The sequence below is a fragment of the Calliphora vicina genome, chromosome 3 (assembly GCF_958450345.1).
Source record: "Calliphora vicina chromosome 3, idCalVici1.1, whole genome shotgun sequence".
NCBI lineage: Eukaryota > Metazoa > Arthropoda > Insecta > Diptera > Calliphoridae > Calliphora > Calliphora vicina.
The window spans coordinates 75319859-75341291 of NC_088782.1; the positions used below are offsets into that span (position 1 = coordinate 75319859).

Here is a 21433-nt window from a genome sequence, read left to right on the forward strand (position 1 = left end):
CCCCCTCTAACTCAGAGAGTTCTTGCAAATTTCATTTTGATCGGATGACATCGATTTGAAAACTAGGTATTTTAATTATTATTTATACTAATAAAGTTTTATTTAAACATATATTTCAACATATACTAACATTTGTTGTGGTTTAAGAGGACTGACTATGCAATTGAGTAATTCAATATCTAGATTCTAGAATGTAAACCTTAATCCAAAACGGTAGGATGATTTATTTTATGATTTGGCTCAGAATTGCTCAGAATCTGTACAATAGTTGGAGAATACCGAAAGTCGGGATATAATGGCACTGTAATGTACATACATTCATCCAGGAAAAATCATACATATACGATCATAAGATCATACATACATACTATTTATACAGACATATTCATACATAAAATGTTCTTATATAAGTATGTACAATTAGGTCCAATATTTATCACATAAATACATATGTACATAGATGAATATTTATGTACAAACATACACACATTTATACAATATTACATACACATACACACCACATACATACATACATACGTACATAATAAGATACAGTATGATCTTTTTAAATCTGTATAAAATTCATTAGTTTTTTTATTATTTATTTTATTCGTATTCGTTTTCGTTTTTTTAAGTTTATTAATTTATTTTCATTTGTTTAGTTACTTTTCAGTTGATTATTATTAAATTTTGATTTTATTGAATTTCTTAGATTTGATTTTGTTTAAGAATGAATGACAATTCTAAAAAAAATAAAAATAATAAATAAAAAAGTAAATAAAATAAAAAAAAACAAAAAACCAGCAAAACTGAATATTAAAATTCATTTACGATTTATTTTTCGTACTAATGCGTTTAAATGCATTAATAAATGTGCACGCATTCCATTCCGTTTTAATTCCATCATAATGAAGGTGTGTTTCGGAAAAGATCTCTAAAAGGTAATTAGATAAAAAACTAAACTAAAAAAATTAAAAAAATTTAAATTAAAAATAAAAATCACAAAAACATTTTTTGTTCCATTCTTTTTTTGTGTTGAAAATTTTTTTCAATTCTAATATTGTATCAATCCAACAGCAATTTCATACGTTTCGTTCCGTTATTGTTTCATTATTAAAGAATTATTTTTGAAATAAAATATAAAATAAAATAAAACCAACCTATAGAATATGACAATTTAAATTTTAAGAGCAATAAACAAATATTTCTGCATAAATACTTAATTTAAAAAAAAAAACAAAAAAAAAATCAATTGAAATTAAACTGTTGCAAACATATTTTTGAAATTAATTTAAATTAAATTATTAATACTACTACTTACTTACTACTTCTACTCCTACAATAACTACTAAATACTACTACTATTTACTACTTTACTATATTCTACTTATACTAAGCTTCGAAGCAAATTAATTTTATTTAATTATTTTATTTTGTTTTTTACTATTCATTTCTATTATTTATTACAGTTAATTTCTTTGTTTTTTTACATTTTATTTATCGTTACTTTATTATTTGTTTTTAATTAAAATTTTGGCAGAATTGAAAAAGTTAAGAATGTCAATTGGAATCAATTACGTATTTAAAATATATATGATAATAAAGAAAACACATCTTTGTGTAAAAGGGAACTTAATTTATAATGTTTTAATAAATTCGGAGTAAACATTTCATTGTTGTCACGAGGAACCGAGACCCCAAATTTACAATAGATCACGGATGTTTCAACGCCAAGGATTTTTATATGATAACACAGGGCAACAAAATCGAAAAAAAATTTGGAGGCTTTTTAAACCACAACACAATTTTGATGTATTGTGGTTCCAGTCGAACAATTATGTTCCAAATTTTAAATTCTATGGAGAATTTTTTTTCTTACGAAAATTACGATTTTTTGTAGATGTTTCTCCACATAATTTATGATAACTCAAAAAGGGTTAGTCCGATATTACTGAAATAAACTTGGAAAAGTTCAAATTTACATAACCTTTAATCTGTTTATATATTGCGATTTAATCGGATCTGTTATAATAACAAATAGAAGCAAAAAATATATTTTTTACGTGAAAATAGCTAATTTTTTTGTTTTAAAAAACTCATGAAATATCGAAGACGGCATAACTTGTTCAGGTTTACTACTTTATCGCAAACCCAAATATAATAGCAACTAAATGAGATATCGATCATAAAAATCGATTAATTATTTTCGAATTTATTCACAATTAAGTAAATTCGATAATTTTCACAAAATTTTACTTTTTTGTTTGATATACATAAAATTGAGTAGTTTATATTCTTCTTTCGATTGATTGAATTTTAAAAACATTTTCCCCATGCTATGTACAACTTTCGGATTTATGATAACAAATTGAAGCAAAAAATATATTTTTTACGTGAAAATAGCAAATTTGTTTGTTTTAGAAAAATCATGAAAAATCGAAAACGGCAGAAATTGTTCAGGTTTATTGCTTTATCACAAACTCACACATAATATCAACAAAATCGAAAATAATCCATCGAATTTTATGATCGATTTTTCATTTTGTTCCTATTACATGTGGCTTTGTGATAAAGTAACAAATCTTAACAATTTCTGCAGTTTTCGATTTATCATGATTTTTTTAAAACAAAAAAAATTTTATATAAAAAATATATTTTTTGCTTCAATTTGTTATTATAACTCCGAAACTACTGAGCCAATGTAAAAATTGGTACATAGCACGGGGAAAATGTTTTCAACATTCAGTCAATCGAAAGAAGAATATTAACTACTCAATTTTATGTATATCAAACAAAAAAGTTAAATTTTGTGAAAATGAGCGCATTCACTTAATTGTGAATAAATTCGAAAACAATCAATCGATTTTTATATTCGATATCTCATTTAGTTGCTATTATATTTGGGTTTGCGATAATGCAATAAACCTGAACAAGTTCTGCCGTCTTTGATTTTTCATGAGTTTTTTAAAACACAAAAATTAGCTATTTTCACGTAAAAAATATATTTTTTGCTTCAATCTATTATTATAACTCCGAAACTACCGAGCCGATTAAAATGCAATATATAACCGGATTAAAGGCTATGTAAATTTTAACTTTTTTAAGTTTACTTCAATAGTATCGGACTGACCCTTTTTGCGTTATTATAAATTATATGGAGAAAAAAAATGAACAAAAAATTTAAAGAAATCTATCCATAGAATTTAAAAATTTTACCATTTTTGTACTTAGGTAACCATGATGTATCAAATCTATATAGTGGTTAGTCAAGCCTTTTTTGCTGTTGACCTGTGTTATTGATATCTGGCATATTTGATAGGGGGACAAATATACAATTCCATAGCTTTTCGTTATCTAGAATATTTTTATGGCATGGCCTCAGCAAAGATTAATATTATGCTGTTTTTGAAGAGCTACATACTATCATAGACCTATACAGTGCGTATATATTCGCAACATTAATAATTGTCTTGCTGTAATGGTTATCGGAAAAAACTTCATAGTTGATTTTCAGACTGTGTTCCAGCATTTTAAAACCAGCTTTAGAATGCTGCACCGTTCGGGTTTCCAGTGATCCGGTTTTTCTCAATCTGGTAAGAGTTGTCCTTGCTATCTGTTTCACAGAGCTACGCTCCAATTTTAAATATTACTGGACTCTGACGACCACCGAGTAGGATTTTATGTTCTTCATCTTCTATAAATATCGATTTCGAACCAACATTTTAGAGACATAAGTAATATGTACGCAAAAATCAATAGGTCTACTTCAATAGGCATTACCAATATTAATACAAAACTGGGGTAAGCTACTTTTTTGTATCAAAAGCAGATGGAGCTGAAAAATCGTTTGAGCACAGAGCATAATATAACAAATGTAATGTAACAAAAGTGGTGTAAGTTGAATATACCACTAAATAAATATTTTGGGTTTACACCACATTTGAACTGATAGCCTCAAATATCGTAATCAGTTTGAAAATCGATCAATAATCCTCATGTACACAGAAATTGCCGTACTTCCGAAAAATCAAATTTTACGCACACATTTAATATGTATGAACAAACTCATACTACTGTATTTTGTGGCGATTGTGACCATGGCTCTCATATATGATCCACATCCGTGAATAACTATAACCTTAAAACCCTTGTACGACCCTTGAGACGAATTTGAACTAAAATAGATAAGTGTCAAGTACATGGATAACAATGCACAATATTTTATGACATTCGTCTCTTAATAAAAAATGTTAGAACATCTTTTATTCAAAAATGCATAACTCTTACTACAGGATTTTGTAACTACATAGCTCGATAATATTCTTTGATGACCAGAAATATTTGATGTTAAAAATGGGCGACATAGGTCCAACCATAAAAATTTTAGAACAAAATGTCCGTGCGATGTGCCAATGTTTAATTTATGTATCCAAAAATAGGTTGAATCGGTAAAAAGATTTGTATCAATGTATATGAAAGACTTTGTTCGGACTTAACACTATACATATTTTGATCCCGAATATAGGAGTGGTAAAATTTACCACTGATATTTTCTAGTAATAGGTTTTTATACAAAATGCACAACAATCGGTGTCCATATTATATTGGTGATGAGTATATAAGATTTGGTACAGCCGATTATGACACTCTTACTTGTTTAAAGAGGTGATTGTTTCTTTAACTATATTAGTTCAGAAGATATGTGAACCTAGAGATTATTTGGGTTTAAACCTTTCCGAAAGTTCAACGGTTGTATCTTTTACTATACTTTATACCATGGAGATCCTTGTTGGGAGGCAGATCATGTTTTGATCATGTCTGACTTAGACTCTTTTTTTCATCAGAATTCTAATTGCGTGGGTTCTTGCAGGAAGTTGCGTTGAAATAAAGCCTACAATTTGTCAAAACAGTTGTTAATCTGATCAAGTAAAAAAGTTTCAAAATAGTTTTAGTACTAAAATATGATGTTTATGCGCCATTGTCGATAAGAGTCTTATGAATAAATAAATTTAAGCTGATATCAAATATGATAAACGCATCATATTTTATATTCTAAACGTAATTGATTCTAATTGTCATAATTTATAAAAAAAAAATCAAAATCTAAATAAATAACAATAAATTATTAAAAAATAAGTATGAACAAATAAGCTTTTGAATTGAATCATTGCAATTTGTAAAATATATTATAATTATTAATTAATTAATTAATTTGAAATCAGAGCACGAGCAACTTTGTTTTTGTTTAACTAAAATTAGCAATTTACAAAAAGTTACTCTTTGGGCCTTAAATCACATTTAATTCGCCCTTTTTTTCTATATAAATTTCACTTGAATTTATTTAATTTTCATTTATTTACAATTCTTGTTTGTATTTGAAATGTGTTATTATTTAATTTAATTTGATTTGTTTTAATTTGATTTGATTTGATATCGTCTACTCTATAAGTAATGCCTTAAAGCAACAGTTATTAATTATTATAGTTTATATTAAAAACAATCCAAGTGACACTTTAATAATTGTCTGTTTTTTGCAGAAAAATAAATAAAAAAAAATTAATAAAGAAAACCAATATTAATAAAATAATAAATGGATGAATTAATATGTTTGCTTCAATTAATATTCAAACTATTTAAAAAATATTTTTTTATTTTCATCATTTAAGCCCCTTTGTTTATTTATGAATACATATGATTTTGATTTTGAGTTTTAATTAAATATCACTTTATTATTTCATTTCTGAAATATCATTATATAATGAATATTATTTTTAATAATTTAGAAGCTGAAATAATGAAAATAAAATTAGTGGCCCCAAAGAGAACTTTTCTGAAACTAAAACATCTTTTTTGAAAACAAATATAAATTCTTATAAATATTTTTCCTTAACTATGTGCTAAGTGCCAAATAATTTTAAATATTTACTTTCAATTAAAACTAAATACTTTTCTTTTCAATAATTATGTATGTATTTTGAGTGAATTTTTAGATATTTTTTTATTTCGTTTCGTTTCATTTTGGTTTTCTTTTCTTAAAATTATTATTTTACTGTTCATTTTACAAACATTAAAAATCACCAACAATGAACATTTTATATTAAACATTAAAATCAAGATTATAAACCCCCACCCACATTCTTAAATACTGTTAATTAAATTAAACTATTAAGCATGTTGTTATTTATGTTAAACTATTTTAAAAATTTATTCTAATTTTCTGTTTTTGATTTCTTTAAAAATGAGCTTTAAAGTTTTGAAATTTAAACATTATATTGTAAATTGTAAATGGCTAATGCAAATTTTTTTCCCTAAAATTTTTTACGCTGCTATTATTTACTATATTTTAATACACAACATTTCTTTAAGTGTAATTAATATATATATATATGTTTATATATGTATGTATGGATATGTAGTTAACATCAATTTAGAATTTTACAGGATTTTTTAAATAATCAAGCTTTTTCTCTGGACTTTCTAAGACATTTGGTAGAATGTTAAATTACAAATATTTGGACTCAGGCTTTTCGGAATCAGTGTTTATTGACATCGCCGTGTCAAAATATTACGTTTAAACTTCAATGTACAGTGCACTCGCGATAATATGAACACCCCAAAATATGAACACTTTTTACTCCCATTGGCTACTCTAAAATATGAACTTAGTGTGCTTTAAAATATGAACAGTAGAGTGCTCCAAAAAAATGGTTCTATGTATTGTAGAAACTCGATGTGTAAAATATTAGGATGATAGGATAACGCTAACTGGCGCCGCACCGACGCTGAAGTTTTGAGGTGCATTTACAAGGGGAAAAATGCATTTTTTCAGTTTTTGTAAAAACGTAAATTGTCGTTCTAATAAGATATAAAAGACAAAAATTGGTTAAAAAATGTTAAAGTTATTAAAAAATCGCCAGGCCATTAACATGTCTCAGGCCACTAGAACAAGAAATGTAGAAACAAAATTAACATATTTTGATAAATATTATAATAAAAGTACATTTTTACTTAAAATATATCCATATTTACTTGTATATGAGTTTTTGTCTTCATATGATACCGTTAACCTATTCGCAGGTATGACCAAAAAAATTTAATTTTTTTAAAGGCAGTTTCAAAACTCCAATTTCAAATTTTTAAAAATTTTGTTAAACAAATTTCAAAATTTTTTGATCATCACATTGGGATTTATTGAGAATATAATAGGGAATAAAAACATGAAAAAAGTTAGAAAATACCTCATATAGTTTGTCCGTACCTGCGATTTAAATTTTTAGATTTTCGATAAAAACTATTTTTTGGCCATATTTTGGCGAATGAGCCGAATTTCTTTATTGTTATGATTTTTAAGCAAAAGCTATTGAGAGTATTATATTCCAGGTAATTTTAAATAAAGTCTGAAAGTTTTTCTAAAATCGGAAAACGGTAACCCTTAAATCGTGAAGGTCAAAAGTCAATTTTTTCAATATTTGGAATTATAGTGAAATGTTATATATTTTTGGCCGATTTTGATGAAACTTAAGAAAAATATAACACAAAGTCTAGTATTTACAAAAACAGCAGAAAACTTAAAATTAACCCTTAATAGCACTTGGGGTTAAAATGACCCCAAACTTCTAAAACCATAAACAAAATTGTCAATTTCAATAGTGCTGATCAAAAATTGTTTTTTATAGGAAACAAACTTTAAAATATTATATTGTGTATTAGAAAATACTTTTGATTTATTAGATTTAAAAAATAATTCGAATGATTCAGTTTATTTAATTCTGAAAAACATTAAAGTTATCACCATTCATATTGACTGTGTTTATGGTGATTTTAAAAGTTGAGGTTATTTTTAACCCCAAGTGCTATTAAGGGTTAATTTTAATTTGTCTGCAGTTTTTGTAAATTAGTTCATATTATTCCGAGTGCACTGTATAATCAATGTAGTAAAGAGTAATTTTATTAGCATTTTAAATCAATGCAAGATTTTCCTGGGTAGGTTTAATTGATAGTATAATTTAAATATCATGTGTTTGGTTGGGTAAATATTGGACCATAATTTTTATTTAATTTGAGCCAGCCACACAAACATAAGGGAGACATGTTATATATCAATGGATATATAAAAAATTCATGGAATACCTTTTTTGAAAAATATGACAAAAAATGGTTTTTATTGAATTTTTGTATGAATACAAATTTTTCAAATTGAAATGAAATTATAAATCGGGGCACTAGGTTTTTTGGTCCCTCCAAAAAACCTAGTGCCCCGATTGCAAAATGATGTACTAACAAATAGTACAAGGGAATATAAGCTTTCAGAAAACGAAATTGTTATCGGCGTATTAGAATACAAGGTTAGATATAGAAACAATTTTGCAGACTTCGTAACTTGTAATTTTAGTTATAAATCAAATAGTATAATAAAGAAAATCTTTTTTTCTCCAAGTTATCTCTAATACCTTAATATATATTTAAGCTTCAATTTTAAAAATTTCGTTTTTACCTTGACTTTCGCAAATATCTTTTGTAATAGTTGTAAGAACATTATTTTATTTCGAATAAACTTCAAATTAATACGAAAAATATTCGTTTCAAAAATCTCAATGCGTCTAGTCGTGAAAATAATCTAATTCAAAATTTAAACATTTTGAAAAAAATTAAGCTTCATTTTTTTAAAATTTTTCTTTTTCTTTTATGTTTAATATTGATAAAAACTAGCTTCAAAAATTACTAATAATAAATTTTTAAACGTTATAAACGTTACCCTACAATGCACTATGTGTCCAAAAGCCAAAATTGTGGCAAAAATTATTTCCAAGGGGTCTAGCATCATAAAACTTTGTGCAGAGATCTCAGTTGCTAAAATAAGCATTTTAAAAAAATAGACAATAAACACCTCCTCCAACTCACCAACAATTTTCAAAAGAAATTCACTTTCTACAAATAGCATTTTTTCGTTTGTTTGGCGGTTTCTTGGGGATCCGATATAAGTAAATTTTGGGTAAGCAATTGTGTATGTCTTTGACATTCGCTATAGTTATAAAATTAGTATGTTTCTAGAAAAAAGAAAATTATTTTCTTCGGTGCAAGTAGTTGCAAAAAATTTTAGTATGGCATGAAGCCCGGTCTTCCCACAAATAACCACATATTATGTGACATATTATGTATCATTCCTTTGGCAAATGCAGGCAACGTAAGTTCTATACTACAGAAAACAAACAACTTTTTCGTAACTTCACAAAAAACATTACTAATAAAAACACGAAATTTTACTCATAATATAAACATTTAGTAAATTATTTTAAGTTTTTTTTTTAAGTACACACCTCCGGTATTGTAATCCATTTTGGTAAATTCTTAGTTGTAACTAAATTTTTTTAAAAAAAATATTTTTTCCCTAATGCATTTTTTTTACTTTTTTCAGCTTGAAAATTTTATTCAAAAATGTAAACTTTCACAGGTGTTTATATAAAAACTGATAGGCCAATTGGCATACATTTTTGACATTTATTTCGTCGAATTGTTAGGAATTGAACCTTAATTTTTTTTCAAAAAGCGAAAGTTGCACATTTGAGTGCAATGGTAGAAAATGGTAATTTTTTAAAAAAAATTCTAAGTTTATCTTAAATAAAATAAATATAACATAGAGTTTTTAAAATTTCTTCGCATATTGTAATAGATATACTGAAATAGATCTGTCAGTTAATTGTAATCCGTCCGCCCAAAAACCTTGACAGTGGAGAAGATTTTGTAAAAATAGTTAAATTTTCAGTAGCATTTTATTCAAATGCATACAAAATAAAGATAACATCTTTTTCAATTTAAAAAATTATTACTGTACCTTAAACAGGCATTTTGTATGAGCTTTCAAATCCCCAAAATATGCATGCATGCGAGTACATGAAAGATAAAAATATATTTTTCTTCAAATTCTGTACCGCCATGGTTGATTTTTTTTCTTCAAATTTTGTAGGCCCGAGTTGAGCCACTTTTTTTTATGAGTCCATGTAAATACAAATCGACATAAAAACACTAACTATGTTAAATTTCACTAAATTTCTTTCTATAAAGATCACGAATATAAATACTTTGTAGGATCGAAAATTAATATAGTAGAAATTACTAAAGAAGTGATGAATTATATATATTTCTATAATTTTTCTTTTTGTCCGACTCTCAATACTGGCTTTCCCTTAATATCTTCTTTTAGTTCGTCCAACATAGCAATTTTTGCAAGAACATTCGTTGTTGGCGACAATTTTAAAATGAACTTGCAACTCATAATGTAGACACACAAAACATTTTGTGTATTTTTCGATGATAATACGTATTCATTACTTACAAGTAATTACTTGCATGTGGCAACGGGATGTTATGAGAAATGTAAATAAATCAAAAGTCTCGAAATTTTAACTAAAAATTATTGATTAAATAGGTATATATTTATAAATATATGTACGTTAATTCATTAACACACAATAATTTATAATTTTTTGAAGCACTTTTAGCACATTCTCATTTTCGAAACACGTCCATATTGCACAAAGTAATAATGTATATAAATTTTTTTTTAAATTTTGATATTATATTTTGTTTGTGGTAGCATTTAAACTATAGAAATAGAACAGAATTTAAATTGTTTTATTAAAAATGGAATAAAATTCAAATAAATTAATATTAAAAACACTTTTATGAAACTCTGTGTGTCTGGTAGAAATTAAAAAGGCACCTTAGTTAGAGTTTGGCCCTAGCGGGAAAAATTTATAGTGTTTCACTTTGTAGTCCTCATAAAAGACCTCTTCTATAAGAACCGATACTCATTCCACTCTGCCGTCTCTCAGATGATGTTCTAGAAAGGCTTTTCTTCTCCTTCTAAAAACCTTCATACGCATTCAAAATTACATTGCAAAATCAGGTATAAAATGCCTACATAATAGGGTGATCGATTCTTTGACATTTTTTAGAAACCGGTTTCTTCGAAAAATTGCAATTTAATATAAATGGTTTCGGGTTTTTAATAATAACCAGTTAACCGGTTTTTTGGCAAAATATTAAAACCCATAGAAATAAGAAGAAAAGAGATTTCATACTTATGATAAAGAATACATGTATTCCAATTACAAAAAGCCTTTTTAAAACGCTTAAATACTTTTTAATTCTAATTTTGATTACTTCTTTTAAAACTCACAAGGTCTTCGGGTCAAATTCGAATTATGATATTAAAATTGAATTTTTTCTAAAAGTGAGTGGTTGATATTTTTGATATTTTATGAATTTTATTTAATTTCAAATATCAACAACTACGTTTTAGAAACACAAATCTGCCAAAAAAAATATCTATAAAATTGGGTCAAATTTGACCTGGAGCTAAAATCTAAAATTTGTATTACATTATATTTGTATGAAAACTGGGATAAATACCAAATCTATTGTTTTCTTAAGATATTCGGGTCAAATTTGACACATTTTGCAATTTAAATTGAGTTTTTTCTAAAATAAGTGGTTGATATTTTCGACTTTTATTTAATTTCAAAAGTCAACATTAACGTTATTTTAAAAAAAAAAATTTTAAAAATATATATTTTCTATTCGATCGTTAACGTCAAATATTTGAAGACCTTATAAAGGTTAAAATAATCTCATAGGAATAAAACACAGTTTAAATGCTTTGGAGTATGTATGTATATCGAATTGTTTCCTTTGATTTTATATAGCTAAACATTGAAAATTATCTTTCACTCAGTGTACTTGTAGGACGTACATATATGTAGTTAACAAAGCATTGAGTAAGTTTCTAAGCTTTCCAGATCGCTTGTGACATTTTTCTAAATATAAAAAGTCTTCTAAAATAGTTGGAGTATTTTTATTAAAGTTTTTTGGATTTTGAATATTTTTTAAAGATTTTAATACACTAAAACTCATAAAAACACACTTTTAGAAAAAAAACCGGTTATTCGAGGAGAAAACCCCGGTTTCTTCGATATTTGAAATGTGAGATTTACAAAAAAACCGAAACCGACTTAACCAAAAAAGCCGGTTATTTAGTTAGGTATACCCAGTACTGTTGTCAAAGAGTCGGCCTACTTAGTCTTCTATGTAAATTGTTACATAGAGTGATGAGCTTAAACAAATTAATTTGTTCAATCCAAAGGCTGCAGTGTCTTAGACTCGCAATAATTTTACACCATATTTGATCGAATTAAACGATATTTAGTATGAGTTAACCTAAAGCCTTCTTTGATATAATAACTACATACATCAGGCGCGGATCCAGGTCCTACCATTTGTTCTTTTTTTTTTAATTTTTTATATGAAAACTTTTCGGTTTTGGGGGAGGGGTAATTCCTATTTCACCCCCTGTGGATCCGCCCGTGACATACATACATGTATAAATTTGTATATAAATATCAGTATGTATTAAACATAGATAAGAGCTATATATATATATATGGGGCATTTCATGTCAAGTGAATCAACTTTTGACTTTTGAACTTTTTGTAACTCAAGAAATACAATTTTTGATTTTTTTTTGGCAAAATCTACTTTTTTTCCTTTTTTGTCCAAAGGAAAGCTTACGTCCGTTTTTGGTCCCTTAATGGGATGCGATATCTATCAAAATAAATATTTTGTAAATCAAGAAATACAATTTTGAAATTTTTTTACCAATATGGGCCCTTTTTTTAAAAATTTTTTTTTGCTCAAAAGAAAGCTTAGGTCCATTCCTTTAAGATATTTTTGGTCGCTTAGTGGGATTCTATCAAAATAAATGTTTTAACACAAAAATTGTATGTCTTGAGTTCAAAACATTATTTTTGATATACATATGTATATCCCACTCGCATCCCACTAAGCGACAAAAACCAACTTAAAAAAATGGACCTAAGCTTTCCTTATAGCAAATAAAAAATTAAAAAAGGGCCCATTTAAAAAAAAAAACTCAAAACAGTTTTTGATTTTGCCAAAAAAAATCAAAAATTGTATATCTTGAGTTACAAAACATTTATTTTGATATTTAGTCCACTAAGCGACCAAATAGGACTCAAAGGAACACAACTAAGCTTTCTTTTAAGCAAAAAAAAAATTAAAAACGGGCCCATTTTTAAAAAAAGTTGGAATTTGCAAAAAAAAAAGTCAATAATTGTATGTTAAAATATTTATTTTGATAGATATCCCACTCGCCTCCCACTAAGCGACCAAATAGGTCTTCAAGGAAAATATCTAAGCTTTATTTTAAGAAAAAAAAAAGTTTTGATTTCGGAAAAAAAATATTAAAAATTTTTTATTTTTTTTTTAGTATTTTTTTTCGAAAGATTGAGAAAGCTATCTAAACTATTTGGGACACATTTAGCTAAGAACAATAGGTAAATAAGTTACATGGATAAGAAAAAAAACTTCTTGGTCAAAATGTCAAAGTTTGACCCCCTCTAACTCAGAGAGTTCTCTACCGATCTTGTTGGAAAATTGTGTCTGAGTTACTATCCAATAGAAAATTTAAAGTAAATTTCATCCCGATCGGAAGACATCGATTTCAAAAGTTGGTTCACTTTACATGAAATGCCCCATATATACATATATTCACAGTGTTAATATACTTCTAAACTTTAAAATTTTTTACTAATTATTTAATTTACTTTACTTAAACGTACAATATACATTTATTTACATAACTAGTGCATCTTTTATTTCACCTACATACCACATATTTACATACAAAAATACTATTAATTAATTAATTAATTACAGAATTGTACTTAAATAATACTACAACAATTTACTATGTATGAAATTATTGATTCTTGACAAAGGGTTAGTTTTTCAATGTTGGAATTGGTAGAAACAACAATATTAATCCGAAGTTTACGTGAAAATTATAAATTAAAGTAGCAAATTAACTTGAATGTATAAATTTGTTGATGTGCAAAGATATTACAATTTTTTTATTAGCTATTTTAGTTTAAAAACAACAACATAAGTTTATTGGTAAGTGACCCATAAAGCTTTCACTTCTGTATAAATGAAATTCACTTTAGTTTTTAAGAGTTCTGAACCAAAAGATGGAAAACATTTTTAGAACTTTGTAGCTCCGAAAATCAAAAATTCCAATTTTCCAATCCAATTTTTTATATTTTTATTCTTAAAGTTGTAAAACAAACAATTTATTGATAATATTGAAAAAAATCTCCTTAAATAAGTACACGAAGTGTTCATCGACAGCAGTATATGTTTATGGGTCACTTTAGTTCAACCACTTGTCAAATCTAACTAACTATTAATCCTAGTTTAAGTGGCATTTTTCCAAAACTCACTGTTAAACATTGAAAAACTAACTCTTTGAAACAATTTACTTTGAGTATATTTAGATGCATTTTTGTTTATGTTATTTTAACAGTTTGTCACATTGAATTAGCTTTAATTTATTTAAATTTTTAGTCACATTTTCATTTATAATTTTCCTTTCGTTTCAGTTATTCCTAAATAATTTTGGTTCAATTAAAGCTTTAGTTTGAATAAAATGAAAAATATTGTTATTTTATTTTATAGTTTTTTTTTGTTTTTGTTTTGAAAATGGAAAAAATTTATACATAACTAAAATTTGAATTGCTAATAAAAAAGACAAGTAGTGATTTTAATTTTTTAATAAAAACAAAAAAAAAAGAAGATATTTGTTTAAATTAATATGAAATTGAATATGCCAAAAAAATGTACATATTTGTTTAATTAATGATCGTTGATATGTTCCGTTCTATTAGGAGGTCCGTCAAGGGCTCAATGGGAGGATGTTACCGGATCTACACCACTGACATTTGTCAATGACTGCGTTTCCTTCACCACCACTGTTTCGGCACGATTTTGGCTTATGGACTGTCGTAATATTAGTGATGCGACGAAAATGGCCACTGAATTATACAAGTACGTATTTAAATTGAGATTTAGTCAATAAAATATGGAGTAATTTTATTTGGTTTTTGTTTATTTAGGGAAGTCATTCATGTTCCGTTTATAGCGAAATTTGTGGTGTTTGCGAAAAAAGTTGAGCCATTTGAAGCCCGCCTGCGTGTATTCTGTATGACAGATGATCGAGAGGATAAAACTCTAGAGAAAATGGAACTTTATACACAAGTTGCAAAGAGTCGAGATGTGGAAGTTCTTGAGGGTAAGCCTCAGTATATAGAAATGGCTGGTAACTTAGTGCCGGTTACAAAATCGGGCGAACAACTACAACTGCCATTCAAAGCATTTCGAGAAAATCGCCTCCCGTTCACTGTAAGGGTAAAAGATCAACACGCCGATATCGTCGGACGCACACTATTTATGAAAGAACCCAAAGTCGCCAAAGGTGAACCGCCACAGCATCCGATTTGCATACTTAACATTGTTTTGCCGGAAGCTGTAATACCCGACTCCGTAACTGCCTTTTCCGATAAAATAACACCCACGTATCGTAGCTCGCTGTTAAGCTTCAGCAAACATCAGAACGATCATTATATTGGTGACATCCGCATTGTTGACCTGTCAAACCTTCTTGGTAAGGATTGGATACAATTGGCCTCTGAAATCGATATAAGTACCGAAGAGATCGATGAGATTATCAATCAGAATACCGACAGTATAGCCCGTCAAGCCCAAAGTATGATTAGACTGTACAAGGATAAGCCCAACTACGATATACATTCGCTAGAACAAGCCCTCAAAAACATCGGCCGCGATGATATTATGAGTAAGTGCAAGAGCGGAAGACTCTCGCACTCTCGAGACTTTGATGAGACCGACATCATGAAGAATTCCGAATCGGTCGAAGAGCTGGTCCGACAAGAAAGTAAGCACTATCTGTCCCATAACTTTTAGTTCCACTTTTAAATAATATTACTCTCTTATTTTTTATTTATTTTTTTCATTTCTATCAGGCAAACGGATACAGCAAATGCACGAACGTGAAGAGGTCAAGTACTCAGCAGAAGAAAAAGAGATCGAGGAGTCAGAGTCAGATGAGGAGATTGCTAAGCGTACAGTAGCAGAACGTAGAGATAAAATTGTGAAACGGCTCTCAGTTGAACGTCAAATACCAGCATCCACTCAGAAAAGAGAAATAACCCGCGAAATAACAGAAATCAAACGAAAGAGTCTCATCGAAGACAAGAAAGCCATTCACGAATCTGAGATTTTCATGCAATTGCCAGCTGATAATAGCGTCAAGTCGGCAGTTGTGCCCGAACAAGTGATTAAAATGAAAATGGGAAAAATGGACTCAACCGAAGTAAGCAAAAGTGATTTTGACAAAGAGTTGACGCACAAGTTCAAGTCCTCCAGTCGCAGTTCCGAAGAGGAAGCCGAGGAGGAAGATTCTTCAAGTGTCCGCTTGCATTCGCAGATAAGTCATGAAGAGGTTGACAACTTAAAGATCGTCAAGGACATAACAAGTGTCGAAAAACCAAGCAAAATAATTGATTCATTAATGGGTGAAAAACCATCAATGGATTCTGGATCTAAGCAATTGACCGAAGACTTTTTGGCTTTTGAGAAATTAACACAACTGCCATCCCAAGCATTGTCCACAAGTACCGATGTAACCGAGAAATTTGTTGAGGAAATTAAGGAAAAGTCAGATGAAAGCAAAATAACCGACAACATCAAAGAAACCGCTGAAGAAGTTGTCACAGAAACTGTGGAGACCGCCAGTAAAAAAGTAGAAAGTATTATTTCGTCATTTGAATCATCAAAACCAGAAAAGCAGCCCTTGGCTAAGGATACACTAAAGGATGTTCATGATTTTCTAACAGCCGAAAGAAAGACATTTGTCGATTCAGCAAAGACATTATCCAAAGAAGAAACTTCTAAAGTCGAACAATCTATCGACGAAACTAAAGAAACCATTGTCAGCGTAAAAGATAAAATTAAAGCCTTTACTGAACCTAAATTGGACGACGTTTCGGATAAAATAGCCAGCACAAAGGAGTCCCTAATAAAAGAAACTGTTAAAGCTATCGAAACTATTAAATCATTTGAAGAATCCAAAATAGATGAAATAAAAAGTGAAAAAACTAAATTGAAAGAGGAAGTTTTAAGTGAAACCAAGAGCGTATCAGATACCATCAAAACATTCTCTGAGGCCGAGGCAAAAGAATTGAAGTCAGAAACAACAAAAATTAAACAGGACATTTTCCATACCAAAGACACAGTTGCAAAAGCATCAGAAAGTACCGCTGCCACAATTGTATCCTTCGCTGATACTAAATCAAATGAATTCCAAACTGAAAAAGCTGCCTTACAAGGTCTTTTAGCGGACGCTAAAGATACTAAAATTAGTGAAACAAAGAATATAATGCAGACAACAAAGGATTTCCTTTCGTCAGAAACTAAAATCGCCTCTGAAATCGTTAAAAAAGAATCTTCTAAAGTAGATAGCAAGACTGAAGAAATTGAAGAACATGTTAAAGACACCCTTATTTCAGAAACAAAGAGTGTAGCCGAAACAATTAAAGCTTTTAGTGAGCCAAAAATAGAAGTTGTAAAGGATTCAAAATCGTTCTTCGATAAAAGCACCGAAGAATTTAAAGAACAACTTACCGACACCAAAGTCACAGTTATTTCAGAAACTCAAAGTGTGGCTGAAACAATAAAAACATTCGCCGATCCTAAAGCGGTGGATATCAAACAGGAAACCAAAACTACAAAAGACTCAATTGCCCAAGACTTTAAGCAGCATGTGTCTGAATCCAAGGACACTTTTGTAACAGAAACCAAATTCGTAGCTGAATCAATTAAGGCTTTAGCAGAAGCCAAAGCTGACGAGATCAAAAAGGAAACTGCACAGGTCGAAACCAAAGTTGAAGAGTCGAAAACTTTCTACGGTATAAGTAGCGAAGAATTTAAGGAGCACGTAACCGATACGAAAGACACTATTGTTACAGAAAGCAAGAGTGTAACTGAAACAATTAAAGTATTCACTGAACCCAAACCTGATGACATCAGCAAGGAAACTGCGAAGTTAGCAAATAAAGTTGCAACAACTAAGGATTCAATTGTCGAGGAAGCGAAATCATACTTTGACACAAAAACGGACGACATCAAGCAACATGTTGCGGACAAAAGAGATTCATTTGTTACAGAAACAAAGAGTGTTGCAGAAACAATTAGAACATTTTCCGAACCAAAAATCGAGGACATCAAAAAAGATGCTTCGGTGCTAGAAACTAAAGTTGATTTCTCAAAAGAATCTATAGTCGAACAAACCGAATCTTTCTACGATACAAAATATGAAGAATTAAAGGAACATGTTAGCGACAAAAAAGATTATATTATTACAGAAACAAAAAGTGTTGCTGAGACTATTAAAGCTTTTACAGAACCTAAAATTGGTGACATTAAAAAAGAATCTTCAGAAATAGAAACTAAAGTAAAATTTGCAAAAGAATCCTTTGGTGAAGAAACAAAATCCATTTTTGATACAAAGTCTGATAAAATTGAACATCTCGTATCAGACACCAAAGACTCTTTGGTAAAAGAAACAAAGAGTATAACTGAAACGATTAAATCTTTTACACAGCCTAAAGTTGAGGATATTAAAAAAGAAACTTCGACAATAGAAACCAAAGTATGCGAAATGAAAGAAACATTTGTTGAAGGGGATACTATCAAATCTTTCTCTTCGACAAAAACTGAAGATTTAAAACTGGGATTAGAGGGAATAAAAGACAAGTTCTCAGACACTGAGGATTTCATAATTACTGAAACAAAAACTGTAGCCGAAACAATAAAATCTTTTTCAGAGCCTAAAGTTACAACATCCAAAATTGAAGAGAAATTCGACGACATAACTGATTCTACCAAAAAAGAAACCAAGAAAGTGTCGGAAGCAATTAAATCACTTTCAGAATCATTTGACAAATCTTCAAGTGGTGAACCCAAATTTGAAAAGGAGAAAATTATTCCATCCGATAAAATCGAGGATAAAATAGCTGATTTTGAAGCCAAAAAGGTTACTTATGAATATCATGGTTTGGAACCAAAGCTAAGAGTTGGTCTGCAGACAACAACCGAAGTAGTAGAGAAAGAAACTGAAGATACGAAATTGACATCTGCTCCCGAAGCGGCACCTAGAAAACTCACTACTGCTGAAACTGAGGAAGAAACTTCATTCGAGGAATCTTTAGAGAAATTGGAAGAAATGAAATCAATTGTTGCCGATGCCCGAAAAATTACCAAGGACTTCTTAAGTATGGAGCATCAAACTCAACTACCACCTCAAGCCAAAGTAGAAATGAAAGAGGAATCAAAACTGGTAGAGGAGACAATTAAAACTACAATAACATTCCCACCAATTGTCGAGACAACTGTAACCGATAAGCTGTCCAAAAAGGTTGAGCCACAGGTTGATTCCAAACCGGAAACTAAAATAATTTCATCTGAAAGTTATGTAATAAAAGAAACCGTCGAACAGTCAGTGCAAGAAACGGTTTTGGATTCAAGAAAACTCACTCATGATTTTCTAAATATGGAACAAAAAACTCAACTCCCTCATGAAAAACAGACTGCAGATGATATTTCGGAACTGTCAACTGAAACGTCACAGCACTCTGTAGAAAAATCTCCTATTATTGAAACCGATTCGGACAAAATATCGCTCGAACACTTTGAAAAACCCGACATTGACTCTAGAAAAATCACTCATGATTTCCTTAGCATGGAACAAAAACAACAACCATTCTCTGCACCAAAGCCTAAACCACAAGATGAATTACAACAAACGAAACCATCATCAATTATTGATGAGGTACTAATAAAAGCTACTGATATAATGACTACAATTTCAGCGGGTACCGAAATCCCTAAAGAAACCCAAATCTCCACAAAAGAGGAAAAACTCGAAAAAGAAGATTCCAAGTCTGTCTTGAAATCTGAACTCTTGAAAGACGACGGCATTGAGATGGCCGCCCCCATTGAACATATTCCGGAAATGCCTGCCTCCGTAATGAAAACATTGACTCAAGATTTCCTTGCCTTTGAGCAATCTATACCCATGTATACAACTCCTAAAACTTCAACTGACGAAACAAAAACAACTACTGAACGTGCAGAGGATACATTCGTATCTACGACATCAGAACCTGCAGGTATCACACATCAACATGTCATCAAAATGACTAGCGATTTTCTCTCTATGGAACAGACAACGCACCAACCTAAAACTGACTTAAGTGTCAAAACTACCGATGAGTTGATGGCTCCAATTCCAATTGAGCCACGCAAATCACTGACTGATGCTGAGTTTTGCAAATCTGTTCAGGAGTCTATAACCAAGAAAATGAGCGAGGGATTAATTGAAATTAGCGACGAGCTTAAGATAAAAGGTTTGTTACATATTTAAGAATAATAATTTCACTTTCGAAAATCACTTTAACGTGCATAAGAATCCTACAAATATTACATATGAATCACCCAAATCAAATTGCTTCACGATAGTTTCACAATTGATATAATTCAAATTTTTAGCAATAAGTTTTTAATATTTTAGTTGCCAATATATTTATATTGAATTTTTGGATAGTGTTAAAAGTATTTTCAAAGACTATTACAATAAGATTCACAAGATTCAAATATTCACTTGCTTCTTTCTACTCTCCAAGTACGAAACATTTGATTTGGTCAGATTTTTTTTAGTTTTTTTTCATAAATTAAATTTTCCTTACTATTAAATTTTCCTAACTATGCTTCATTTAATATTAATATAGTATTTTCTAATTTAATTTCAGAAAGCGATATTCCTCATTCCCAAACTCCTCCACCAACTCCAATTGAGACTAAAATCGAGAAACAAGAGGAGGAGGAAGTGGTTCAACAAAAACTCACAATGGAAGAAGGTAATTAGTTTTAGGAAAAATAAAACTTTAAATAATATTCTGAATTTGTTAACGACTTCTTAATTTTTTCAACTATCCGTAGGATTAAAGTAAAATTAATTGTATTTCAGAAATTTCTAATTCTATTTCTGAAATTTCCAATTGTGTATTAGAATTTTCAAATTGTACTTCAGAAATTACCAATTGTAAATTTCCATTTGTATCTCAGTATTTTAAATTGCATTTCTGAAATTTCTAATTGAATTACATATGGAAATTTCTGAAATACAAGTAGACAGTTCTGAAATATAATTTGATATTTCTGAAATATAACTAGATAGTTATTTCTAAAATACAATTATGATTTTTTGAAAAATAATTGGACATTTCTGAAATACATTTGGAAATGGTTTAGATCGAAATATTTAGATATAAATATAAAAACGTAAAACATTTAAATTTAATCATTAATAAATAAATAAATATAAATCGTATTGACATTTGTGCGACTAAATAGAGGAATATTCATATTTTGCAAATATAAAAAAATTTATGTTCCATTCAGTACATTCGAATTTCGAAATATTGATGTCCAAAATATCGAG

At 29.0% G+C, this 21433-nt stretch overlaps 1 protein-coding gene across 1 annotated transcript; it reads left to right on the plus strand.

Annotated features, from left to right (window-relative positions):
* Positions 1–751: 751 nt before the first annotated feature.
* On the plus strand, positions 752–20857 carry LOC135955536 (ankyrin-2-like). The gene is made up of 5 exons (XM_065505885.1): positions 752–941; positions 14742–14901; positions 14970–15808; positions 15897–20339; positions 20742–20857. Exons 2-5 carry the CDS (start codon positions 14849–14851, stop codon positions 20855–20857), a joined length of 5451 nt encoding a protein of 1816 aa, XP_065361957.1. The 5' UTR covers positions 752–941; positions 14742–14848.
* The last annotated feature ends 576 nt before the right edge of the window (positions 20858–21433 follow it).

Excerpts from the sequence above, each read along its gene's own strand:
- LOC135955536 (XM_065505885.1), top strand. The coding sequence starts at position 14,849 with ATGGACTGTCGTAATATTAGTGATGCGACGAAAATGGCCACTGAATTA. Across the intron at positions 14,902-14,969 it reads ATGGCCACTGAATTATACAA|GGAAGTCATTCATGTTCCGT; the intron begins GTACGTATTTAA and ends TTGTTTATTTAG. Across the intron at positions 20,340-20,741 it reads CGACGAGCTTAAGATAAAAG|AAAGCGATATTCCTCATTCC; the intron begins GTTTGTTACATA and ends ATTTAATTTCAG.